The 27,810-nt window shown below is 38.7% G+C and overlaps 1 protein-coding gene and 1 pseudogene across 3 annotated transcripts; one reads left to right on the top strand and one right to left on the bottom strand.

The window, feature by feature from the left end:
• Positions 1 to 817: 817 nt before the first annotated feature.
• NMRAL1 (NmrA like redox sensor 1) lies at positions 818 to 27,701 on the bottom strand. 3 transcript variants are annotated; one of them, XM_074196838.1, is made up of 7 exons: positions 27,622 to 27,701; positions 26,064 to 26,226; positions 12,286 to 12,371; positions 5,274 to 5,512; positions 3,664 to 3,913; positions 3,011 to 3,201; positions 818 to 1,138 (listed from the first exon to the last, which is right to left on the bottom strand). In XM_074196838.1, the coding sequence occupies exons 3-7, from the start codon at positions 12,323 to 12,325 to the stop codon at positions 959 to 961; spliced, it is 900 nt and encodes a 299-aa protein (XP_074052939.1). In that variant the 5' UTR covers positions 12,326 to 12,371; positions 26,064 to 26,226; positions 27,622 to 27,701; the 3' UTR covers positions 818 to 958. The 3 variants fall into 3 exon arrangements, with proteins under 3 accessions (XP_074052939.1, XP_074052940.1, XP_074052938.1); XM_074196839.1 differs by lacking the exon at positions 27,622 to 27,701 and having other exon boundaries at positions 26,064 to 26,280; XM_074196837.1 differs by lacking the exons at positions 26,064 to 26,226; positions 27,622 to 27,701 and adding an exon at positions 23,847 to 23,933.
• Positions 16,874 to 18,628, top strand: LOC141494793 (60 kDa heat shock protein, mitochondrial pseudogene; annotated as a pseudogene).
• Positions 27,702 to 27,810: the final 109 nt, after the last annotated feature.

The raw sequence follows: 27,810 nt of genomic DNA, 5'->3' as shown, positions 1-27,810 counted from the left end.
CATTTGGCTAACCAAATTAGAAGGGGGTTGCTGATTGTTACTGGTTCAGGTAGGCTTCTTAAATGAGAATTCCCTGAGGGACTGAATATGGAACTCTCACTTCTCTATAGACTTCAGTTTTCCCATCTGTAAATGAGAAAAGACAGCTTTAACCAGACTCCAGTCTAATGCTCTGTCTAGCTATGACATTCTATTTCTTATGTGACATTCTATGACTGAAATTGCTCTCTCCACAAGCTAAAGGACTAATTTTCTAAATCCTTGGTTTTTTTCTTTACCTCATCCTTCTTGACCTCTATAATGCTTGACACTTAACTATCCCCTCCTCTATATATTCATTCTTCCTCCTGGAGTTTTCCTAATAGTTCTTCCTTCTGTATTCTTCCTTCCTGTTCTTTGAAGCCTTCTCAGCAGGATCAATGCCTGTGTCCTTTCATTTTTGGTAAATGTACCCCTAGGGCTCTGTCTTGGGCTTTGCCTTCTTGCCTGGGTTCCCATGGCTTTAATACTCATTTCTATGCCAGATGCTTCCCAAATCTACATATTCAGCCCCCTTCTCTCTTCTGAGGGCAAATCCTTCAACTCTAACTGCTGGCAGGATATCCCACTTGGATGTCCCATAAGTTTCTAAAATTCAGCACGACAAAATGAGAATTCATTATTTTTTCTTCAAAGCCTACTCCTTCAAATCTGTTAAGAACATCAAGCACCTAGGATCACAGCCTGAGTCATCCTCACTCACTCTATACATATCCAAGCGGCTGTTCCTTTCTTGAATTTTAACCATGTCTTCTTCAAGTTTGGTTGGAGCCCAGAATAGAAAAAAGGCATTTTATTTTACCAACTTCAGTTAAGTACAATGGCCTTCAAACAATTAACAAAACAAAAAAACTAGCACAAGCTAATTGCTAAAATACTGGATTATGGTGGCACAGTGCTGTGTAGCAGTAGAAAGTTGTCACAGGACTGCAAAAGCTTCTTTATGTTGCTCTAACCACTGTTCCAGAGTCCTGGCCTTGGGGTTGAGTTTTAAAGTCAGCTCCACATCTCGGTCTGGATTCATGGTATAGAAACGGAACATGTTGGCCAGGTCCTGTGCTCCAGGGAAGCCAAGCTTCTCATAATCCTCTGGTGAGGTCTGCCAATAAGAGAAACAACCTTGAAAGTTAGCCCCTTGTCCAGGATACACTGGAGCCACCTTCCACCAGGAGAGATCAGAGGCCTGCCTCCCTGCCTCCCTCCCTTCCTTTGTGAGACAAAAGTTTATTCAGATTCAAGCTTTCAGAAGAGTATTTCCTCTTCTGTAGTTTATGACTTAAGAATCTCAGGACCAGGAAGCCTATCATTCATGTGTTCAGTCTCTTAGCAATTCATTAATTGATCTCTACAGTCTGTAGCTACCACCTCTCTTCATTTGACTAAAAAGCTTTTAGAAGCTGTCAGTGAAGGTGAATGATAACTGTATTTGTTGGCTCTCACAGAAGACTTAGGTTAGTGGACTTTTTTTTTTTTAGGTTTTTGCAAGGCAATGGGGTTAAGTGGCTTGCCCAAGGCCACAGGGCTAGGTAATTATTAAGTGTCTGAGGCTGGGTTTGAATTCAGGTACTCCTGACTCCAGGGCCGGTAGCCACCCCTTAGGTTAGTGGATTGCCTGAATTCAGGAGGGTTAAAGCCCCTTAGAGGTCAAGTCAGTTTGACAGGTGGCTAGTCAAACAGTCAAGTTTGACACTCAAACACCCCTCCCCAGAAGAGGGGCCACCAAGCACTGAGGACAGAAGTAAAATGGGTCAAAACTTGTGCACTAATGATGATCAGCATTGGGATGGGACCTATGAATGAGGGCTGTACTTCTAAGCCAGAATGAGATAGAGACCCAGGCTCAAAATTGAAAAAATAGGAATAAACAAGCAAGCAAATAATGAGAATTAAATGTAAAAAATATAAGACATTAAAAGGAAACCAATTACATTATAATATCAAAATATTTTTTAAAAACTAAGTTGATGGTAGGGGTAGCTAAGTGGTATAGTGGAAAGAGCACTAGCATGAGGACCTGAGTTCAAATCCGACCTCAGAAACTTAATAATACCTAGTTGTGTGACCTTGGGCAAGTCACTTAACCCCACTGCCCTGTTAAAAAAAAAAAACTAAGTTGATAGATTCTGGGGTTAAGAACCCTTGTCCTAGAGATAGACCTAAATATACCTTAGGTGCTGGGGATGATCTGTGCTCATACACATGAGCCATGGCCATGAGAGGAAAGTTTACGTTTCTGAATCTCAGTTTTTTCATTTGAAAAACGAGGACTGGGGTAGCTAGGTGGTGCAGTGGATAGAGCACCAGCCCTGGAGTCAGGAGTACCTGAGTTCAAATATGACTTCAGACACTTAATAATGACCTAGCTGTGTGGCCTTGGGCAAACCACTTAACCCTATTGCCTTGAAAAAAAAAAAAACTAAAAAGAAAAAATGAGGACAATGATAATTTCTTATGGGGCAGTTGCAAAGAAAGGTACTCTTTTTTAAGGTATAAAACATTACTGAAATGTGAGCTGTTATTATTTTTAACATCAGCATCCAGAGACTGATATCAGACTGCCCCCACAGCATGGTATAGTCGGAGGGCTGAATTTGTAGTCCAAGGATTTGGGTTTAAATCCTGATTTTGCAATTAGCCATGTGACCTTAAAGAAATCCCACCACGGGCAGCTAGGTGGTGCATTGGATAAAGCACTGGCCCTGGAGTCAGGAGTACCTGGGTTCAAATCCGGTCTCAGACACTTAATAATTACCTAGCCGTGTGGCCTTGGGCAAGCCACTTAACCCCATTTGCCTTGCCAAAAACCTAGAAAATAAATAAATAAATAAACAAACAAATATATAAATAGATATTTAGATAAATAAAAATAAAAAGAAATCCCTCCACTTCAGGGGTTGGACATGAAGGCTCTGAATGCTACTCTGAACTCACAATCTATGGGTCCATGTTGTCAGGCCTTGGGGATCTTTACCTTGGCATCATGCACGGTCTTCCCAGTGTATTTAGAGAGAAGGGAGGCATACTCTGAAGCTGTGTGCTTGCACGTGCTAAGTCCAATATTTCGACCCACGTATCCTTCTGGAGACTTGAGCAAGCTGAGCACCACAGGCCCCAGGTCGGCCACTGACATTCCATCCATGGGGACATCCCCCATGGGCAAACCTTCAAAGGGGAAGAGGAAAAAAGACCCAAAGAGAGTGAGTGGAGGACCAGACTGTTGTGAGCAATTCAGATACTATCTCAAAATCTAATGCCGTTTTCTGCCAAGGCAGAACCTGGTTTGTCTGACCTCTGCAGGCACATCCACAGAACAAAGGATTGTAGAGCCTCCTAGTTATCAAGGCAATTCTTATGCCACTTACATAGATTTAAGAGAATGAATTGTCTAGGCACAGAAAGACTGATTTGTCCAGGGTCACAAAGCCCAGGTGGACCCAGGTCTTCCTGATTCTGAGCTTAGTTCCCAATTCAGTGCCATGTTGCTTCCTGTAATCTACATAATAACATTAAATCTCTTTCTACCACACAATGGTTAAAACCAAAAAAACCTTGGGGATGGGGAATGGGAGGAAGGCCTTACTGTGACAGGTCACTGAGAAAGATGGCACATAAAAATAAACTCACTCAGCAAGTAACCATTTCCATCAGGGGCTTTCTGGGGTAGGAAGTAGGTGAGAAGATTTTCAAAGTAGCAGGGCAGCCGGACACTGATCATTGGTACGCCCACAGCCCGGAAGTATTCCTCAACCTCTCCTTTGCCATCAAAGTGTCTGACTATCAGCCGGCCACCTGTCAGCTTCTTCACATTTTCCAGTCCACTGTAGACCACGTAACTCAAGCCCAGGAGTTTGGACAGATCAGCCAGGAGTTTACCCTATAGAAGAGACCATGTCCTCACAAATTAGGAATCACAGAAAGGGCATCTCTTCTGTTGTACAACAAACACTGCAACTGAACATTTATTATCAAATGCCTACTCTGGGCAAGGCAATGACAAATAAACCAGTCCCTGTTCTCAGAGAGCTTAGGGGAGAACTTGGGGAGATTAACCACATATACAAATAACCATAATATACAAATCTCTAAACTTCCTAAAAATAAAATGGTTATAGAATCACAGATGTCTCTGATGGAAGGCTCACTCCTTCCCAAGGGAGCCTTTTCCACTGAACTGATAATGAATATTTTTACTCATTATATAAGGGCAGAAATTTGCCTCTTGTAACTCTTCCCAATTGGCCCGAGTTTTATCTTCTTGAACAAAAAACCCTCAAAGAGGGGTTTAATTCACTTTTCAAATGCAAACTGGAGTAAAAAAAGAACTCTACACTATTTCTGATTTAAATATTTGTTCTAGGGGCATCTAGGTGGCACAGTGGATAGAGCACCAGCCCTGGAGTCAGGAGTACCTGAGTTCAAATCCAGCCTCAGACACTTAATAATTACATAGCTGTGTGACCGTGAGCAACTCACTTAACTCCACTGCCTTGCAAAAAAATTTTTTTAAAAATCTGTTCTACTGAAGCACAGGTTCTTAACCTTTTGTCCCTTTGGCAATCACAGGGAACCAGAGATAATAATTAAAAATGTAATTTTTTTTCTCATTGTGACTCATGGAACCCCTGAAAACCACCCACAGACCCACTAAGTATTGGTGGATCCCAGATTAAAACCTTTGTATTTAAAGGTGAACAAAAAGATCAATGGATGACAAACATTATTTTTCTCAACTCTGTCTAGGAGTGTTTCATGGAGTAGGGGAATGAATGAGCTCAAGTGAAGGAAGAAAAGGCCTTTGAGACCTAGAAAGGAGTATGCTTCTGGAGTTTCCATTCTGGTCTCTGCTGTTTCCTCAGCTACTCCCTTATTCCTGTGTTTTTTGGACCAACTCCTTCCTAATTAGAGATTATGGTGCAGTTGTTTCTAACATGTTTCAGAACTCTCATCCCTCTCCTATCCTTGGCTTATTCCTCATTAAAGTTAGGAGTGACTTGGTCTCCAAGAGGGGGACTAACCAGGGGGATCTTGATTTGGTTAGTTTGTTCTTGCCAAGATTGCTAGAGGCACTTGACATCCATCAATCAATATTCCTTAATTGCCATAGTTAGAAATGATCATCCATATCTGAATTTATCTTTGTTTTCCTATATTTTGCAAGCACTCAATCAATGTGTGTTGAATTTAATTATAATAGAGTTGGATAGGTAGGGAAACTTGAGCCATTTTATCTTCACCTGCTTAATCTCCTGCTCCTGGTTGAGATTCTCCCAGTAGTTGGTCACAATGAAAGCTGCATAGGCCCCTGCCAGGGCTGGCTCCAGGCTCTTCTCATCATCCTGATCTCCTTGCACCACCTCTGCACCCTGACCTCTTAGCAATTTGGCAGCTTTCTGCTGGGGATTTCGAGTCACCACACGAACTCTGAATGTCCCATCTTCCAGGAGAGTCTTGGCAACTGAACCACCTTGGGCACCTAGGAGGAAAAAAACAGTCTTTCCCATTTCAAGTCAACCATTACCTTGAAACTATTTCCTGAATAAGCCTCTTCAAAAGGCAAAGACTAATGTTTTCTCTGACATCATAACTAATACAGAAATGTTTTGCAAGACTGCCCTTGTATAATCTATACCAAACTGTCTTTTCAATGTGGGGGAAGGAGAGACAGAATTTGCAACTCAATATTTTAAAAATGAATGGTAGGGGTGGCTAGGTGGCATGAGCACTGGCCCTGGAGTCAGGAATACCTGAGTTCAAATCCGACCTCAGACAATAATTACCTACCTGTGTGGCCTTGGGCAAGCCACTTAACCCCATCTGCCTTGCAAAAAAACAAAACAAAACAACCTTAAAAAAAACCGAATGGTAAAAATTGTCTATATGTAATTGAAAATACTTAAAAGAAAAAGGAAGTAAAAATAAAAAATGAAATTTTTTTAAAAGGGCAAAGACTTTTTATTATTTTATTATTTTATTTCCCTCTGAAACCATGAAATTAATCAATCAATAAACATTTATTAAGTGCCTACAATGTTCCAGGCCTAGATAGCTTTGGTTTTAGGGCCCTAAATCTCTCTGGCTCTATAGTTTGGGCAGAGGAATGTAAATAGCATTTGTTTTTTCTTACTATCCAGAAGGCCATTTTTTTCTTCATTTCTTTCTTATAGCCTTAATCACTAAGAAACCCTGAGGGTCTTACCTTCCCAGTTGGGCTTGTAGTCATTCTTGGCCTCTTTGGCTTACCTCTTTCTTTCTTAAGCCTTAATTACTTAATGGATATGTCCCCCTCAGTCAAACTGAGACCTGGGAAAGACCTTAGCTTAAAAAGACCAAGGTTTCACTGCATCCAGGGCCATCTCCAGTAGTCCTGATCCATATCTGACCACTGGGCCCAGATGACTTTTACTGATATCAACAATGCAAATATGAACTGGATGGCACACATTCTGGAGGGGGAAGACTTACATGCTTTGTGGAGGTTTTTAGCCTAACTGATAAGACACAAAGGACTTAAGTTGGGAGAAGACACTCTTAATGGAATTTTTTAAATGTTATTTTATATTTTTTCTAATTACATGCAAAGGCAGTTTTCAATATCCATCTTTTTTTTGTTATTGTTAGAATATCCATCTTTTAATAAAATTTTGAGTTCCACATGTTTCTACCTCCCTTCCTTCCTTCCCCCCTCTCTATGATAGCGAGTAATCTGATAGAAGTTATACATGACAATCACTTTGGAGGAGAAAATGAAGTTGCTAACTTTGCACAGTCCTCCTTCACTTTGATCTAAATCACTTGCATGTCATGGCATCACTTCCCTGATATAATGGGCCTCCTCAAGAAAGTAGGACAAATCAAAACTATGTGCAATGAGGATATAAAAAGAGGCAAAAGACAGTCCCTGACCTCAAAGAGCTTACAATCAAATGGGGGTGGAGGTAACAGTATATATATATATATATATATATATATATATATATATATATATACACACACACATATATATATAGTAAATATATATAGTAAATATATATAGTAAATATATATAGTAAATATAGCAATACTTTATATATGTGAATATATAAAGAAGTATAACACCAGAATTAACAGGGATCAGAGAAGGCTTCCAGTTAAAGGAAGTCAGGGAGGTCAAGTTGGCAGAGTAGAGGGAGCTCATTCCAAGCATGAGGGACAGTCAGGGTAAATTGCTCAGAGCAAGATATAGTGTCTTGTCTGTGGAACAGCCAAGTGGCCTGGAAAGGTAGGTAGGAGGGGGTTAGGTTAGGTTGAACACCAAACAGAGCCTTTTGTATTTGATTTGGGAGGCAATAGGGAGTCACTGGAGTACTAAGTAGGAGGTGACATGATCAGATCTGAGCTTTAGGAAAATCACCTTAGTGTCTGAAAGGATGTACTGGAGTGAGGAGACTTGAGGCAGACAGACCCATCAGCAGGCTATTACAACAGCCCAGGTGTGAGAGAATATGACTTGCCAAAGGCCCTACAAGTAGTAAAGCTCAAATATAAGGTTTGAACTCAGATGCTCTGATTCCAAATGAGGACTCTGTCATACCACATTATTTAAAAGAATTCAAAGAGGGGCAGCCTAATGGTGCAGTGGATAGAACACAGGCCCAAAGGTCAGGAGGATCTGAGTTCAAATCCAGTCTCAGACACTTAATAATTACCTAGCTGTGGGACCTTGGGCAAATCACTTAACCCCACTGACTGGCAAAAAAACCAAAAAGAAAAAAAAAATAAGAGTTCAAGGATACCTTCCAGCTCTCAGGTTCTTAAATTGGGCTACATATAATATTTATGTTCTTTATTTGGGGAGAAGGGCAACTTTTGATGTGTGGGTAAAGTCAACAGATACACCAGTCTAGGGACAGAAATATATCATTATAATTGAGAGCAAGCCAATCAATTAGGAAATAGCTGAACAAGTTGTAGTTTATGAATGTAATGGAAATTAATTGTTCTGTAGGAAATGATGAGTAGGAGGATTTCAGAAAAACCTGCAAAGATTTTTATGAACTGATGATGAGTAAGCAGAACATTGTGTACATAGTAACAATGTTGTGTGATGATCAGTAGTGAAAGACTCAACAATATAATGATCAAAGACAATGCTAAAAAACTTGAGATGGAAAATGCCATCCACATCCAGAAAGAGAACCATGGAATCTAAATGCAGATGAAAGTATACTAGTTTCGCTTTTTATTTTTTTCTTTCTTGTAGTTTTTCATTTTTGTTTTGATTATTCTTTCATAATCTGAAAATTTATTTAACATGATTGTGCATGCATAACCGATATCATATTACTTTACTTCTTCAGAAGGATCAAAAGGAGGGAGAAAAATTTAGAATTAAAAATTTTACAAAAATGAATTCAAAAATTATCTTTACGTGTGTAATTGGGGGCAGCGAGGTGGTACAGTAGATAAAGCCCAGGCCCTGGAGTCAGGAGGATGTCGTTCAAATCTAGCCTCAGACAATAATTACCTGGTTGTGTAACCTTGGGCAAGTCACTTAACCCAACTGCCTTACAGAAAACAAACAAAAAAAAAACGCAAAAATTATGTAATAAAAAATACTATTAAGATTTAAAAAAGAAAAATATTTTTTCATATGTTTTAGCTACAAACTTAAATCAACAAAAAACAACTAATCAAAATAAACATACAAAATAAGGAATAAAATCTTATGTAAAACCTTTGGCATTTAGCCAAGTGGAACAAATCCTGTTACTGAAAAAAAAATCACTTGAACATTTTTTGTCTAACATTTACTATGTTTGTAGCAATCAACAAAGTTTTTGAAATGGAATTATACAACACTAAAAAAATGAAAAATATGGAACATACAAAGAAATATGAAGTCTTTCATGAGGGTGCACTGACTTTAGTAATACTGTTTTTGTTTTTCACTGGATCAGTGATTTCAGTTTTGTACCTCTCCATGGGGGAACTTCCCCAACCTGTGAAGATTAGCATTTTATTAAGAAGTTACAATATAGGGACACTAAAAGTTTAAATAACTAGCCTCAGGTCCCACAGTCAGCATGCTTTTTTTGGGTTTTTTTTTAGGTTTTTGCAAGGCAATGGGGTTAAGTGGCTTGCCCAAGGCCACACAGCTAGGTAATTATTAAGTGTCTGAGACCCGATTTGAACCCAGGTACTCCTGACTCCAGGGTCCGTGCTCTACTCACTGCGCCACCTAGCTGCCCCCCAGTCAGCATCTTTCAGAGGCAAATCTTTATGTGCTTTATGTGGAAGCCAGGTTTTTACTTATGACATCATAGAAAAAGAATAGTTGGGAGGGGGTGCAGCTAGGCAGAACAGTGGATAGAGCCCAGGCCTTGGAGTTAGGAAGATTTCAGTTCAAATCCGGCCTCAGACAGTTAATTGCCTAGCTGTGTGACCTTGGGCAAGTCACTCTTAACCCCATAGCCTTAAATAAATAAAATTTTAAAAAAAGAATAGTGGAATTTCACGTGTTTATTTATTTACTTGGTTCCACCTGGCTAATGCCAAAGGTTTTATGTAAGATTTTATTCCTTATTTTGTATGCTTATTTGATTGGCTATTTTTTGTTGATTTAAGTTTGTAGCAAAATAATTTTTAAAGACCATACACATCAGTTTTAACAATTCTGTGCCTTGGGGTGGCTAGGTAGTGCAGGGGATAGAGCACCAGCCCTGGAGTCAGTAGTAACTGAGTTCACATCTGCCCTTAGACACTTAATTACCTAGCTGTATGGCCTTGGGCAAGCCACTTAACCCCATTTGCCTTGCAAATAAAAAAAAACTAAACAAAAAAAAAATTCTGCTCCTTATGATCAACCTTGATGGACTCCCTCATTCCATCAGTGCAACAATCAGGGAAAGAATTGTGGAGTTTGACTGAAGACCAAGGACTATATTACCTTTAATTTAGAAAAAAAAAATTGATATCTTATTGTCTAATCTTGCTATCTTATACTTCATGTTTCTCCTTAAGGGTATGATTTCTCTCTCATCACATTCAATTTGGATCAGTGTATACCGTGGAAACAATGTAAAGACTGACAAACTGCCTTCTGTGGGGGTGGGGGAGGGAAGTAAGATTAGGGGGAAAAATTCTAAAACTCAAAATAAATAAAATCTTTTAAAAAAATAAAAAAAAAGGGTACGGCTAAGTGGCACAGTAGATAAAGCACCGGCCCTAGAGTCAGGAGTACCTGAGTTCAAATCAGGCCTCAGATACTTAATAATTACCTAGCTGTGTGGCCTTGGGCAAACCCCATTTGCCTTGCAAAAAACCTAAAAAAATTAAATAAAATAAAAATTAAAAAAAAAAATTCTGCACCTTATGTTTCTTTGTGTCCCTCACAGTCCTGGGTAGAGGGCAAGACACGTGGTAGAGATTTACTGAATATAATTTTTGACATTAGATGAATTCTATCTGTTTGCTTTTTTTTCTCAACTTCCCCAAAAAAGTCCTAAGACTGGACCTTTAGATACTAAACAAAATACAGTTAATCCCTCCCTTATCACAGGGGTTAAGGAGAGTGAGACACCCCCAAAATGGAAAATTAGAGGTCTGATTTTTTTCTTTTATAAAGTGTTTACAGTACCTTACTGAAAATTTGCATTTACGAATTTGATCATTTCCCCAACTGAAAAATGGTCAAAGAATATGCAAAGGCAATTTACAGATGAGGCAATCAAAGCAATCCATAGCCATATGAAAAATAGCTCTAAATCATTAATTATTACAGAAATGTAAATCAAAGCTTCTCTGAGGTACCACCTCACACCTCTCAGATTGGCCAATGTAACCAGAAAGGACAATGATCATTGTTGGAAGGGTTGTGGGAAATCTGGGACACTATTACATTGTTGGTGGAGCTGTGAACTCATACAACCTTTCTGGAGAGAAATTTGGAACCACGCCCAAAGAGCAACAAAAATGAGCATGCCCTTTGATTCAGAAATACCACTACTGAGTCTGTACCCTGAAGAGATGATGAAAAAGGGTAAAAACATCACTTGTACAAAAATATTCATAGCATCCCTGTTTGTGATGGCAAAGAATTGGAAATCAAGTAAATGTCTTTCAATTGGGGAATGGCTTAGCAAACTGTGGTATATGTATGTCATGGAACACTATTGTTCTATTAGAATCCAGGAGGGATGGGAATTCAGGGAAACCTGGAAGTATTTGTATGAACTGATGCTGAGTGAGATGAGCAGAACCAGAAAAACACTGTACATCCTAACAGCAACATGGGGGCGATGATCAATCTTGATGGACGTTCTCATTCCATCAGTGCAACAATCAGGGACAATTTTGGGCTGTCTGCAATGGAGAATACCATCTGTATCCAGATAAAGGGCCATGGAGTTTGAACAAATTTCAAGGACTATTCCCTTTAATTTAGGGGGAAAAAAACTGATATCTTATTGTCTGATCTTGTTATCTCTTATACTTTTTGTTTCTTCCTTAAGGATGTGATTTTTCTCTCATCACACTCAGTTTGGATCAATGTACAACATGGAAACAAAATAAAGACTGACATGACAGATTGCTTTATGTGGGGGGGTGGCAGAGGGAAGTAAGATTGGGAGAAAAATTGTAAAACTCAAAACTCAAATAAAATCTTTTAAAAAAAGAATTTGATCCTTGATATCTTTTTTTCTCTCAACACATTCAATTTTGATCAATGTATAGCATGGAAACAACGTAAAGAATATCAGGCTGCCTTCTGTGGGGGGGCAGGGAAGGGAGGATGGGAAAAAAATTGTAAAATTAAAAACCTTAGGAAAAAAAGATAGGTAGAAACTACTATTGTATATAATTGGAAAACAAATAAAATATTTTTTTAAAGAAAGGATTTGATCCTTGGCTCTGTGTTGTCTGTTGGCCCTCACGAGTTGTTGCAGCTTCTACAAAACTCTTCCAAAATTTCCATTTAATTTATTATGCCCACCAACAATATATTGAAAACATCAAGGGGAAAGTTGTGATGTGGGATAGCTTTTGTCAGGGTCTGTGTTTCCTTACTTTCATGTGCTAGAGTTATGAGTTATGAGATGTTAAGACTTGGCTTTTTCTGTGACTTGCTGTATTGGGCTTATGTTAGTTACTTCTTTTTAGGGTTGCTTTTCCTCTGCTAGAACACCTAAGAATTTGACTCAACAAACTGTTGTTATGTTCTAAAAGTCTATGTTCTTTCAGCCCTTACACTCTAATGGTTCAAAGTACCTGTTGCTCCAAAAACCACTACTAATTTCTTGTCAGCCATGAAGAATCACAGAGCAGTAACAAACAGGAGCTCAAGTTAGGAAGTTCTGAAAAAGAAAAAAACATTTATTAGATCCCAAAGCATCTAGTCTTGTTCATGACACAAACTGGCTGTGGGACCTTAGACAAACCATTCTCACTGCCTCACCTCCCTCAAGACCCAGCCAAAAATCTCAGCTTTTACAAGAAGCCTTTCCTGATCCTCTTGATACTAGTCCCTTTCCTCTGAGATTCAAGGCAAAGCCATGATGGCATAGGAAAGTATTTCTGCTGAGCTCTCCCAACTCAAACCCTCTAAACATCTCTAAAAAAAATTTTTTTTAAGAAATATTTTGAGTTTTACATTTTCCCCCCTATTCTTGCTTCCCTCTCCCCACCAAAGGCAATGTGTTAAGTCTTTACATTGTTTACATAGTATACATTGATCTAAGTTGAATGTGATGAGAGAAATCATATAGTTAAGGAAGAAAAATATAGCATAAGAGATAGCAAAATTGCAAAATAAGATGATGAGTTTTTTCCCCTTAAATTGAAGGTAATAGTCTTTGGTCTTTGTTCAAACTTCATAGTTCTTTCTCTGGATACAGATGGTATTCTCTATCACAGACAGCCCAAAATTGTCCCTGACTGTTGAACTGATGGAATGAGCAAGTCCATCAAGGTTGATCATCGCCCCCATGTTGCTGTTAGGGTGTACAGTGTTTTTCTGGTTCTGCTCATCTCACTCAGCATCAGTTCATGCAAATCCCTCCAGGCTTCCCTGAATTCCCATCCCTCCTGGATTCTAATAGAACAATAGTGTTCCATGACACACATATACCACAATTTGCTAAGCCATTCCCCAATTGAAGGACATTTACTTGATTTTCAGTTCTTTGCCACCACAAACAGGGCTGCTATGAATATTTTTGTACAAGTGATGTTTTTACCCTTTTTCATCATCTCTTCAGGGTATAGACTCAGTAGTGGTATTGCTGGATCAAAGGGTATGCCCATTTTTTTGCTCTTTGGGCATGGTTCCAAATTTCTCTCCAGAAAGGTTGGATGAGTTCACAGCTCCACCAACAGTGCAATAGTGTCCCACATATCCCACAACCCTTCCAACAATGATCATTTTCCTTTCTGGTCATATTGGCCAGTCTGAGAGGTATAGGGTAGTACCTCAGAGAAGTTTTAATTTGCATTTCTCTAATAAGTAATGATTTATAGCAATTTTTCACATGACTATGGATTGCTTTTATCTCCTCATCTGTAAATTGCCTTTGCATATCCTTTGACCATTTGTCAATTGGAGAATGTTTTTTTTTTATTTTTTAGGTTTTTGCAAGGCAAACGGGGTTAAGTGGCTTGCACAAGGCCACACAGCTAGGTAATTATTAAGTGTCTGAGGCCAGATTTGAACTCAGGTACTCCTGACTCCAGGGCCAGTACTCTATCCACTGCGCCACCTAGCCGCCCCATCTCTGTATATTTTAGAAATGAATCCTTTGTCAGAAACATTAGTTGTAAAGATTGTTTCCCAGTTTACTAAATTTCTTTTGATCTTGGTTATGATGGTTTTGTCTGTTCAAAAGCTTTTTAATTTAATGTAATCAAAATCATCTTTTCCTAGTGATGTTCTCCATCTCTTCCTTAGTCCTAAACTGCTTCCCTTTCCGTAGATCTGACAGGTAAACTACTCCTTTTATGTCTAAATTCTGTATCCATTTGGATCTTATCTTGGTATAGGGTGTGAGGTGTTTGTCTAATCTAAATTTCTTCCATACTAACTTCCAATTTTCCCAGCAGTTTTTATTGAAGAGGGAATTTTTATCCCAATAGCTGGACTCTTTGGGTTTATCAAACAGCATATTACTATAATCGTCTCCTACTTTTGCACCTAGTCTATTCTACTGGTCCACCACTCTATTTCTTAGCCAGTACCAGACAGTTCTGATGACTGATGCTTTATAATATAATTTTAGATCAGGTTAGGGCTAAGCCACCTTCTTTTGCATTTTTTTTTTATTAAATCCCTGGAAATTCTTGACTTTTTATTTCTCCATGTGAATTTACTTACAACTTTCTCTAACTCATTAAAGTAATTATATAATTTTTAAAAAAGGATGAATGTTTAAAGCTATCTGCATATAACTGGAGAACAAATAAATAAATAAAAGAAAGGAGTGATTGAGTGGAACTCGAAAACTTTCAAAAGGATGAATGTTGAAAGCTATCTTTCGGGGCAGGTAGGTGGTGCAAGTGGATAGAGCACTGGCCCTGGAGTCAGGAGTACCTGAGTTCCAAATGGACCTCAGACACTTAATAATTCCCCAGCTGTGTGACCTTGGGCAAGTCACTTAACCCCACTGCCTTGCAAAATCCAAAAAATATATATTATATATATATATATATTATTATATATATAAAGCTATCTTTCATATAATTGGAAAATAAATACATAAATAAATAAAAGAATATCTGTGTGTGTATCCCCATATATGGAGTGACTGAGAGAAAAAAAGAGAGGAACTGTTTTATGCTCAACTGAAAATAGTATCAAGGGTGGCCTTGGTAGTAAGAAATGCATTTTAGGGATAGTTACATGGGTACAATGGATAAGTAAGTGCTGGGCTAAATTCCTAAATTCTAATCTGGCCTCAAACACTTACTAGCTCTGTGACCCTGGGCAAGTCACTAAACCCTGTTTCCCTCAGTTTCCTCATCTGTAAAAACAAGCAGAAGAAGGAAATGGCAATCCAGTCCATTATCTCTGTCAAGAAAATCTTAAATCAGGTCACAAAGAGTCAAACAGAACTGAACAACAAAAGTTTTCTTAAAAGTACAAAAAAGGGGTGGCTAGGTGGCATAGTGGATAAAGCACCAGCCCTGGAGTCAGGAGTACCTGGGTTCAAATCTGGTCTCAGACACTTAATAATTACCTAGCTGTGTGGCCTTGGGCAAGCCACTTAACCCCGTTTGCCTTGCAAACCTCCCCCCCCAAAAAATTGCAAAAATAACAAAAAGTTATCAGAGTGAAGAATTCCAAAGCCAAGTTTGTTAAGGACAGAATTGGAGATCCAGAAAGTACATTGGAAGGGGTGTGCAGAGCAGGACAACAATTTTGAAAGGGATGGATGGGGATTAGAATATGGGTAATTACAGTAGGGGAAAGGACTTTTCCTCTGGGAGAGGTTGTCAGTGATGTTAGAAAAGAGGTGGATACCTGAGGGGAAAGAAGCCTCTTCCCAAGACTCATAATATTCCTCTTCACCATCCTTTGCTGCATCAAGGAGAAAGGAACTGATATAAAGAGAATATTACTAGCCTCTATCATCACAAGTCTCTTGAGAATAAGAATTCAATTCAACTAGTACTTTCCCAGCAAGCTACCAACTCTTCCTGGTCTTGCCTCTGCTTAATGGAAAATTCCTTCCCTTAATAAAGGGCTAGATGTGACTCTAGCACACAGAATTCAAGCTGGAAGATGACAAGGACAGGGAGGAGGTCCAACTGCCCACTGAATCATTTTCTTTTTTCCTTTAAGGTCTCGTTCTTTTGACCCATCCTTTAGAACAGGACTGTCTAAAATAAGGTCAGAGGACCCTTGCCACCGCAGTGCCACTGTATGTGGCCCACCTGTGGATTTACTAAATGCTTTAGGAGTTACCACACATAAAATGGCAAATCAAAACATATTGTCTATGTTTCAATAAAATTTTTAATTTTTTAACTATATGCCTAACATAACAATTTGCACCTGTAGATACTTGGTCAATTGTTTACTGAACTGAAAGTAGTTAAATGATGCCTAAGATTCCTTTCTAGCTTTAACAGTCTTATGCTCTGAGACCTCTTCCAGGTGTGACATTCTCCTGACATTGGAGACATTCTAAGGATTCTTCCAATTCTGACCTGCCATGGTTCTAAACAAGTTCTTCTGTAGAGGAAGATCTCATTTGCTGCAATCATATCTCTAGGTAACCATTAAACTTGAACCAAATATCATTAAATCTATCTGGGAATCACAAAGCCAGTTAAGTCCATTGGAAAAACTTTTATCAATAGTGATCTACATTGCTTTAGTAAATAATTATTCCAGACATCAACATCCTTTAAGAGAGAAATAAGGGAGGATACTCAATAGTAACCACATTGGAAAAGATCAGTTTACATCCTAATCTTAAACAAGGGCAATGCCAAAGGTTGTTCAAATTCCCAAACTCATTTCACATACCAGTGAGGTTATGCTTAAGAATCTGTACTGTAATCCAGGCTTCAATAACATGTGAACTGAGAATCATCAGAAAAGCTGGTTTTCAAATTCTTGGTAGAAAGATTAGAGACAAAATCACCAACAACTGTTAGATTATGGAGATATCTACTTGTGCTTCATTGACTACATGAAAGTCTTTGACCAAGTGAATCAAAACAAATTATGGCAAGTCCACAAAGATGATTTTACTCATCTCCTGAGGAGCCTATATTCAGGTCAAGAAACAACAGTAAGAACAAAAAAAAAAATGGAACAACTGATGGGTTCAAGACTGATAAGGAGGTCCACCTGCCCCGCAGAAATGCTCCGGTTGTCCACAGCCCTTTGCCAGATGAGGCCAGTGTCTAGGGCATTGGCCCCACACCTGACCCATGCTTATGCTAAAGACGTCAAATTTGGAGCAGATGCCCAAGCCTTAATGCTTCAAGGTGTTGATCTTTTAGCTGATGCTGTTGCTGCAACTATGGGCCCAAAGGGGAGAACTGTGATCATTGAACAGAGTTGGGGAAGTCCCAAGGTAACAAAAGATGGTGTGACTATTACAAAATCAATTGACTTGAAGGACAAATACAAAATTATTGGTGTCAGACTAGTTCAGGATGTTGCCAATAACACCAATGAAGAGGCTGGGGATGGTACTACCACTGCCATAGTTCTTGCAAGATCCTTTACTAAGGAAGGTTTTGAGAAGATTAGCAAAGGAGCAAATCCAGCGGAGATCAGGAGAGGTGTGATGCTGGCTGTTGATGCTGTCATTGCTGAGCTTAAGAAACAGTCGAAACCTGTCACAACTCCTGAAGAAATTGCTCAGGTTGCTACAATTTCTGCAAATGGAGACAGAGAAATTGGCAACATAATATCTGATGCAATGAAAAAGGTTGGAGAAAGGGTGTCATCACAGTAAAGGATGGAAAAACATTGAATGATGAATTAGAAATTATTGAATGCATGAAGTTTGACAGAGGCTATACTTCTCCATATTTTATTAATACAGCTAAAGGTCAGAAATGTGAATTTCAGGATGTCTATGTTCTCTTAAGTGAGAAAAAGATCTCTAGCGTCCAGTCTATTGTACCTGCACTTGAAATTGCAAATGCCCATCAGAAGCCTTTAGTTATAATTGCTGAAGATGTTGATGGAGAAGCACTAAGTACATTGGTTTTGAACAGGCTAAAAGTTGGGCTACAGGTTGTTGCTGTAAAAGCTCCACATTTTGGTGACAACAGGAAGAACTAGCTTAAGGATATGGCTATTGCTACTGGTGGTACAATGTTTGGAGAAGAAGGATTGTCTCTGAATCTGAAAGATATTCAACCTCATGACTTTGGAAAAGTTGGAGAGATTATTGTGACAAAAGATGATGCAATTCTTTTGAAAGGAAAGGGTGAAAAATCCCAAGTTGAAAAACATGTTCAGGAAATCATTGAACAATTAGATATTACTTCTAGTGACTATGAAAAAGAAAAGTTAAATGAACGTTTGGCCAAACTTTCTGATGGAGTAGCTGTAATAAAGGTTAGTGGAACAAGTGATGTAGAAGTAAATGAAAAGAAAGACCGGGTTACTGATGCACTAAATGCTACACATGCTGCTATTGAAGAAGGCATAGTTCTGGGAGGTGGCTGTGCATTGCTTTGCTGCATTCCTGCCTTAGAAGCTATAATTCTAAGTAATGAAGATCAAAAAATTGGAATAGAAATAATTAAGAAGACATTGAAAATCCCTGCAGTGACCATTGCTAAGAATGCAGGTGTTGAAGGCTCATTGATAGTAGAGAAAATTTTACAAAGCTCCTCAGAGATAGGTTATGATGCCATGCTTGGAGATTTTGTGAATATAGTTGAAAAAGGAATAATTGACCCAACTAAGGTTGTAAGAACTGCTTTGTTGGATACTGCTGGTGTAGCTTCTCTGTTAACTACAGCAGAAGTTGTTGTTACTGAAATTCCTAAAAAAGTGAAAGAACCTGCAATGGGAGGAATGGGTAGCATGGGTGGAGGTATGGGAGGTGGCATGTTCTAATTTCTAGAATAATGCTCTTATCACTATGATCTGTGATGCAAGCAAGACTCCAGGCAGTGTTCTTTGCTAACTTCAGAGAAGTCAGTTGGAGAGAGGACTGAATTAAAAGGCTGATACTATAACCATCAGTTACTGGTTTCAGTTGACAATATATGTAATGGTTTACTGCTGTTATTATCCATGCCTACAGATAATTTATTTTGTATTTTTTGAATAAAGACATTACATTCCTAATACTAGGTGCAAGATCCATGTACTGATGTTCTGCTTTTCAACTTAAACCAGCTGAGGCATTTTTACTATTATTCTGTAAAATCAGAATTTTAGTGTTGCCATCACTAGAAGGAAAGTTCAGAAGCAGCCTTTCTGTGCAGACAAAGACTAATTAAAATTGTGTACAAAATAGAGAAATATCCGATTATGTGATGACCTTTGTGTAATAAAATTGTTTAAAGTTAAAAAAGACATAAGGAGAATGACAAGGCTGTATAGTATCACCTTATTTAATTAACTTATGGGCAGAGTACATCATGTGAAATGTCAGTCTGGATGAGTCAAAAGCTTGAATTAAGGTTGCTGGAAGAAATACCAACAATTTCAGATATTCAGAAGATACTACTCTGATGGCAGAAAGTGAAAAAGAATTAAGAAATCCTTTAATGTATGAAATTATGAAACTGGAGAGTAAAAAAGCTGGCTTGAAAATTAACATTAAGAAAACTAAGGGGGGCAGCTAAGTGGCGCAGTGGATAGATCACCGGCCCTGGAGTCAGAAGGACCTGAGTTCAAATCCGGCCTCAGACACTTAATAATTACCTAGCTGTGTGGCCCTGGGCAAGCCACTTAACCCCATTGCCTTGCAAAAACTAAAACTAAAGGTCATGGCATCTGCTCCCATAGTTCCTGGAAAATAGGGGGAAAAGAAATGGAAATAGTGTCAGATTTTATGTCTTTAGGCTCAAATATCACTGTGTAGTCAGTGACTGTAGCCATGAAATTAAAAGATGCTTATTTCCTGAAAGGAAAGTTTTGGCAAATCTGGATAACATACTAAAAAAGGAGAGACATCACATTGCTAACAAAAGTCCATATATTCAAAACTGTGGTTTTTCTAATAGTAATGTATGGCTGTAATATAAAGAAATTTTGAGTGCTACAAAAATCAATACTATCAAGTTGTGATGCTGGAGAAGACTTTTTTTTATTTTTATTTAAGATCAAATCTTAAATTTTCTTTTAGGTTTTTGCAAGGCAAATGGAATTAAGTGGCTTGCCCAAGGGCACACAGCTAGGTAATTATTAAGTGTCTGAGGCCGGATTTGAACTCAGGTCCTCCTGACTCCAGGGCCGGTGCTCTATCCACTGCGTCACCTAGCTGCCCCTTAAATTATTAACTTGTAAGGACAAATACTGAGGCTGAAGCTTAAATACCTTGGTCACATAAGTCAGAACTCACTGAAAAAGATTCTGATACTGAATTGAAGGCAAAAGGAAAGAGACAGCAGAAGAGATGGATAGTGACATGGAAACAATGAACACAAGCTTGGACAGATGTTGGGAAATGGCTTGGTGTGCTAAGATCCATGGGGTCATTTGGTCACAACAAAGGGGGATAAATTCATACTAAGGGATAATATTGGGAAGAGCAGGAAATGTAATTGGGTGACCCAATATTTACTCTAACCAACAGACTATCTCTAAGATATCCCAGGAAGGGAAGAAGGGATCTTTCATTTTTTTCAACAGGTCTAAGAAGAGAAGAATCCTAGGGAAGATGAGGCAGCACTAAGAGTTTTGAGAAAGAGGAGTTCCCCTTAAGGGTGGGTTAAAACTTGAGGCACACTATATCACAGTGCCCTACAAGGTAGACAGGGGAAAGGCAATAATAAGTCAGGGCTATTAAGTCACTTGAAAATCACCTTGGTTTAGGGCAATTTTTAACCATTTTTTATGTAGATATATACCCCTTTGGTAGTCTGGTGATACCTAAGAGTCTCTTCTCAGAGTACTTTTTTAAATAATTAAATGATAAATATTCACATATCAATATTTTGAACTGAAATAACAAAGGTCAATTAAAGATTAGTGAAATAAAGATGTAATTTTTTTCCATCCAAGTTCATGGAACCCCTGAAATCTATCCATGGATACACTGGTCTGTCCCCAAGTTAACAATACTTGGTAAAGGGGAAAGGAAAATATTCCTAGAATCAGGAAATCTGTTGAATCTTCACTCTACACTTAGTACTAGTTCCTTCCTGCCTCTGAGTGTTTCCTTCTCTATAAAATGAAGAGATGAGATTAGATTTCTTCCAATCGTAAAACTGTTTCCATATCCTGCAAAAAAAAAAAAAATAATGGCTAAACTGGAAGAATTTGCATGAACTGATGCTGAGTGAGATGAGCAGAACCAGAAGAACACTGTACACCCTAACAGCAACATGGGGGTGATGATCAACCTTGATGGACTTGCTCATTCCATCAGTGCGACAATCAGGCACAATTTTAGGGTATCTGTGATGGAGAATATCACCTGTATCCAAAGACATAATTGTGGAGTTTAAACAAAGAGCAAAGACTATTGCCTTTAATTTAAATTTTTAAATAAAGGTATCTTATTATGTAATTTTGCTATCTCATATATTTTTTTGCCTTAAGGATATGATTTCTCTCTCAACACACTCCATTTTTTTTTTAGGTTTGTTTTTTTTTTTTGCAAGGCAAGTGGGGTTAAATGGCTTGCCCAAAGCCATACAGCTAGGTAATTATTAAGTGTCTGAGGCCGAATTTGAACTTTGGTACTCCTAACTCCAGGGCTGGTGCTCTATCCACTGTGCCACCTAGCCGCCCCCAACACACTCAATTTTGATCAATGTAAAGCATGGAAATAATGTAAAAACTATCAGACTGCCTTGTGGGGGGATGGGGGAAAAATTATAAAATTCAAAAACTAATTAAAAAAAGGCTAAGAGTATCCTGGGTTCTTTCACTGGAGAAAAGACAACTCTAGAGTCCTGTATCAATCTCTGCACTTTGTGGTCACTGGGCACTTCTTAATGTAGAAAGTGAGTTAATCAAGGGACTTGTTAATCATGAGCACTAAAGATGTCTTCAATCCGTTTCCTTACCACTATAAGCCCTTCTAAGCATTTACTTTCCAGTTTCTTGTAGGAATCTTGTAGAAGAAACATTATTAGTCTATTTTAAGGAGTAATCTGACTCTGTCTGAGCCTCAGCTCTGCCACTCTCACAGTATGACCCTCTCCATCTCTGGAAATTTAATTAAAAAAGTTTTCTATGTTAAACATTTCATGTTTTCTTGATCCACTAGCTCTATTATTGTATATACCAGCTCAAACATTCCATTTTCTAATGACTCTTCTAGCTCTAACATTCCATGTTCTAATGATCTTCTGGCTTTAATATTCCAAGTTCTACTGACCCCAGCTCCCATTCCATGTTCTAATGATCTTCTGGCTTTAATATTCCAAGTTCTACTGACCCCAGCTCCCATTCCATGTTCTAATGATCTTCTGGCTTTAATATTCCATGTTCTACTACTGACCCCAGCTTCCACTCCATGTTCTAATGATCTTCTGGCTTTAATATTCTATGTTCTACTGACCCCAGCTCCCATTCCATGTTCTAATGATCTTCTGGCTTTAATATTCCATGTTCTACTACTGACCCCAGCTTCCACTCCATGTTCTAATGATCTTCTGGCTTTAATATTCCATGTTCTACTGACCCCAGCTCCCATTCCATGTTCTAATGATCTTCTGGCTTTAATATTCCATGTTCTACTACTGACCCCAGCTTCCACTCCATGTTCTAATGATCTTCTGGCTTTAATATTCCATGTTCTACTACTGACCCCAGCTTCCACTCCATGTTCTAATGATCTTCTGGCTTTATATTCCATGTTCTACTGACCCCAGCTCCCACTCCATGTTCTAATGATCTTCTGGCTTTATATTCCATGTTCTACTGACCCCAGCTCCCACTCCATGTTCTAATGATCTTCTGGCTTTATATTCCATGTTCTACTGACCCCAGCTCCCACTCCATGTTCTAATGATCTTCTGGCTTTATATTCCATGTTCTACTGACCCCAGCTCCCACTCCATGTTCTAATGATCTTCTGGCTTTATATTCCATGTTCTACTGACCCCAGCTCCCACTCCATGTTCTAATGATCTTCTGGCTTTATATTCCATGTTCTACTGACCCCAGCTCCCACTCCATGTTCTAATGATCTTCTGGCTTTATATTCCATGTTCTACTGACCCCAGCTCCCACTCCATGTTCTAATGATCTTCTGGCTTTATATTCCATGTTCTACTGACCCCAGCTCCCACTCCATGTTCTAATGATCTTCTGGCTTTATATTCCATGTTCTACTGACCCCAGCTCCCACTCCATGTTCTAATGATCTTCTGGCTTTAATATTCCATGTTCTACTGACCCCAGCTTCCACTCCATGTTCTAATGATCTTCTGGATTTAATAGTCACTGACCCCAGCTCCCATTCCATGTTCTAATGATCTTCTGGCTTTAATATTCCAAGTTCTACTGACCCCAGCTCCCATTCCATGTTCTAATGATCTTCTGGCTTTAATATTCCATGTTCTACTGACCCCAGCTCCCACTCCATGTTCTAATGATCCTGGCTTTAATATTCCAGTTCTACTGACCCCAGCTCCCATTCCATGTTCTAATGATCTTCTGGCTTTAATATTCCAAGTTCTACTGACCCCAGCTCCCATTCCATGTTCTAATGATCTTCTGGCTTTAATATTCCATGTTCTACTACTGACCCCAGCTTCCACTCCATGTTCTAATGATCTTCTGGATTTAATAGTCTATGTTCTACTGACCCCAGCTCCCACTCCATGTTCTAATGATGTTCTGGCTTTATATTCCATGTTCTACTGACCCCAGCTCCCACTCCATGTTCTAATGATGTTCTGGCTTTACCCCTCCCAGCTCTAACATCCCCCCTTCTAAGGACCCTCCTAGCTCCAGGTGGAACATGGCCTCCCGACCCTCCCAGCCCCAACATGTTCTGCCCCCATGACCTCTCCAGCTTTGACGTTCCCTGTTAGCACCTCGTGGCGGAGCCCCTTCCAGCTCCAACGTTCCACTGGAGCATGACCCTTCCCGCCCCCCGCCCCCCGCCCCCTGCCCTGGTTTGAGCACGCCCTGGGAATCCCCCAAACTCTGGCTCTGCTCCGGCTCCAGGTACCTCTGTCCGGGGGCGACTCCTCCTTGGCCGCTCGGGCACACCTCCACTTTCTGCGGCCACGCCGCGAGTGGAGCCCCGCCCCCCCGGACCTGGGGGCGGAGCCCCAGGAGTAGGGACCAACCTTCTTACGGGGGGGGGCCCGAGGAGGTCTGTATCGAGTTCTGACTTGTCTCCCTCTTCCCCTCACTCCCCGAGGCTCACATGCTCAAATCTATTTAATTAAATCTACATCTTATTTAGGAGAATAAAATTAAGGGTTTTTTTGGTGTGTGTGTGCGTGTGTGCTCAAAGTGGATCACATCAAGTTCACGCTCTCCTCCCCTCCCAGCACAGATGGTACATCCCAGCCTCCGCCAATTTCGGGCATCTTTTCCCAAGATTCCTGGCTTCTTCTGGCGAAAGATTTGGGGTCTGAGAAGACCCCAAATTATATCCAATTGCATTTTATACGTAGTTATTGAAAAAAATATATATACATACATTAGAACCACCTTATCTCTACCCCATTCCCACACCTAATCTCAGTTTTTTTAAATTTATAATTCTATTTTGATTTATTACCAACAAATTCATAGTTATACCAAATCTCAATGCACTTCTGGGAAAAAGTATGGCGGATGAAATAGTAACTGAAATCTTACATTTTCCATAATTTACTGTTGTTAAAATAAAACTAAGATGTTGTGATTTCTCTTTAATAATTGTTAACAGTTGTACACTTCTGAAATCTGGTTTGTTATTCTTTAAAGTTCATTTTATATAATTGTGATCACCGTGCAGTTTTTTAAAAAACTGCTGTCTTCAGTCTTTGAGACTTATTCAAGACTTATTCAAATCTTCCCTAAATTTGGTGTAGAAAGATCTATAGATCTAGAGGTCCTATGGTGGACTTCTGGGTCTACATAACAATCTCTCTGATCTATTTACAACTTTGCTGTAAAAAAGCAAGCACTGATTCCAATAACACCTTCCTGACAGGGCTTGTTCCTAATCATTCAATGATATGCTTTTGACATTTATTGATGTTAAAAAATGAAAAAGCATTGGAACAAAAACATCTTATCTTAATCTGATCAAAAGCATTTATTTAAAATGTAGAGCTCTTAGTTATGTGTAATAGAAAAACACTGGAAGCTTTCCCACTTAAGAGTAATATAATAAGAGTAATATGGCATGATTATTATTGATTTTTCCCCTTTATTTGTTTTCTATTTCTCTTCCTCTTGTTTCTTCTTTCCCCAGTCAGTTAAATGCAACATTCTATAAATGTTCAGTTTATTGTGAATGTTGCAGCTGGAAAATTCATCCTCTATTCAATGCAATGGATCCTAAAGTGTTGTAGACATATAGGAGCTCCTTCAGGGATGGGAAATGAGGCAGATTAATGTCATCTAATACGGAGAGAAGATAGAATTTCAAGTACTAATTTCATGATCACATGTTGTCCAAAGTCTTGGGCAAAAGCACTGAATCAGAGAGGGGGCTTGGTAAAAAGTTATCTATTTAGCTGTTCAGAGGAGATAGTGATGCTATATAGATAGAGGAGAATGGGAATAGATAATCTGAAGCACAGAAGCCCAATTTTTATTTATGAAAACCCAAGGAGGATAAAGAATGATCTTGGATACAAGAGATAACCAGAATTTTCAACTTTGCATTTGTACTTAAAAATAGATTTTTTTTCTCTTCAGCTTAAAAAAGATAAATCAGTCCTATTCTCATTTCTAATAGCCAAATATTTGTAGCTTAAATTAGACTATGACAACCATTTATAGTACCAAGCAGTATATAAAATGGAAGAACAGATTAAGGCAGATTTTAGGCATTGGCTTGAATTTTTCTAATGCAGTAGTTAGTTCAAAATCTTCCCCTCCTGGGGCAGCTAGGTGGTGCAGTGGATAGAGCACCAATCCTGGAATCAGGAGGATCTGAGTTCAAATGTGACTCAGACACTTAATTGTCTAGCTATGTGACCTTAGGCAAGTCATTTAACCCCATTGCCTTAAATAAATAAAAAAATCTTTCCTTTACCTTTTAATTTTTTATCAATTTTCTTTTTCTGTTCCTTTTTCTAAAAAAGTATTTTACTTTGTCCTCTTCATTATTTTTCTTCCATTATAGTCTACTCTGAATTTTATATCTTTATTTGTTTCTTATTTATTATCTCTATGTCCCTGAAAGGGTGGAAAAGCTTCTAAAATATCAGATTTAACCTACCTCTTCTAACCAATTTCTCTGTTGTTGCCTTTATAGATCTTCCCTTTTTCTTAGCTGTGCTTCAGTTTTAGAAATCTCAGTCCATAGTGAAATGATATCAGGCAGAAGCAGCAGTCCCTGTGTCCCACATCATGCAGCCCAGCTTGATCCCCATGCTTAGTCACTATAGCAGAAAAAAAAAGATATTAAAGGAAAAAAGCACTGACAAAGAAGAGACTTAAATTATTTCTATTTGTGGACAATTTGATAATTCATTTATGTAGCTCAGGTCCAGTTTAGTCATGGGACCCATGAAAATTACCCTAGATTCTATGAAATAATGTAAGTACAGTGTTTTATAAACCTTAAAACACTAAATAAATGCTGCTATTATTATTTAGTAAAAAAATATAGACTTGCTGCAATCTAATTTAACAAGCAATTATTATGTGACAGGTACTGAGAATACAAAGACAAAAAAAAATGTAACAGTCTCTATCCAGGACATTCTATTGGAAGTGAAACAGCTTATATGGAGAAAGTAATACATAACATACATGAAAAGAAATTTTTTTTTGGTGAGGAGAGGGGAGAAGAATGAGGAAAGCACTAATAGTTGGATGTATCAGGAAAGGAATTTTTACATTTCCTAATAATTACAAGCCATGTAAAAGTACATGGTGGGGCTGGAGAGGTATTCAGTTTCTTCTCATTGGAGACCATTAAAAAAAAACTAGTTTAAAAAAAAGGAAAAAAGGCTAGATGACTTTTTTTCCATGTAAGCTACAGGAGGAATTCTATTTTTTTTTTTTTTAGTTTTTGCAAGGCAATGGAGTGAAGTGGCTTGCCCAAGGCCACACAACTAGGTCATTATTAAGAGGAATTCTATTTTTTAACCTTTAAACTGATTTAGTAAAGAAGCTTTTGTAATGGTATTAATGTGGCTATGATGTCAGAATTAATGTATCATCATTTGGCATTTAATTTTCAACTTTTGCTTTTGGAGTATTCACATTTTTTCCCCCTTGTATCAAGATTTTTATTAAAAGAATGAAAGGAAGCATCAGTACAAATGACTCAAACATATAAAATGAAAAAAAACTTCCATCTCTGCAAGTGATGGGATAGGAGTCTCTTTGGGGATATGTTTGTTTTAATTGTCATATTCATTATTATTGTTTTGAGGTGTTTTAAAAGCTGCCTCAAAAAGGGAGAGAGTAGGGGCAGCTAGGTGGTGTAGTGGATAAAGCACCGGCCCCGGAGTCAGGAGTACCTGGGTTCATATCTGGTCTCAGACACTTAATTACCTAGCTGTGTGGCCTTGGGCAAGCCACTTAACTCTGTTTACCTTGCAAAAAACTAAAAAAAAAAAAAGGGGGGGAGAGAGTAGCCAGGTGCAATGAGACTGATGTCCCTAGTATAGAGAAAAAAAGGGTGGGGGAGAAATCTGAGGAAAGCCCCAGATGCCATTAACCCCATTGCAGCTGATCTCTACTGGATCTGGAGTCGGAGTGCACAGTAGTTGCCTGGAGTTTCCTCATAGCATTAAAAAATGGCACCGGGTGTCCCCTCAGCTCACCACACAAAGGGAAAAGCAGACAGGAGTACATGTTTCTGGTTCTGGTTTCAGCCATTTAGCAAAGGTTAATACCCTATTCTTCCATGTTTCTTGGCTAGGTGGGAACCTGGGATGCATAAGAACATCTTCTGAATTTTCAAATTGTCCTGGGACAAATGAGGTGAATTCACCAGAACTTCCTTCATCAGA

This window comes from Macrotis lagotis, chromosome 8 (genome assembly GCF_037893015.1).
Source record: "Macrotis lagotis isolate mMagLag1 chromosome 8, bilby.v1.9.chrom.fasta, whole genome shotgun sequence".
Classification (NCBI taxonomy): Eukaryota; Metazoa; Chordata; class Mammalia; order Peramelemorphia; family Peramelidae; genus Macrotis; species Macrotis lagotis.
Note: the sequence above shows the minus strand (reverse complement) of the source record. Positions and strands in the feature narration are given on the sequence as shown.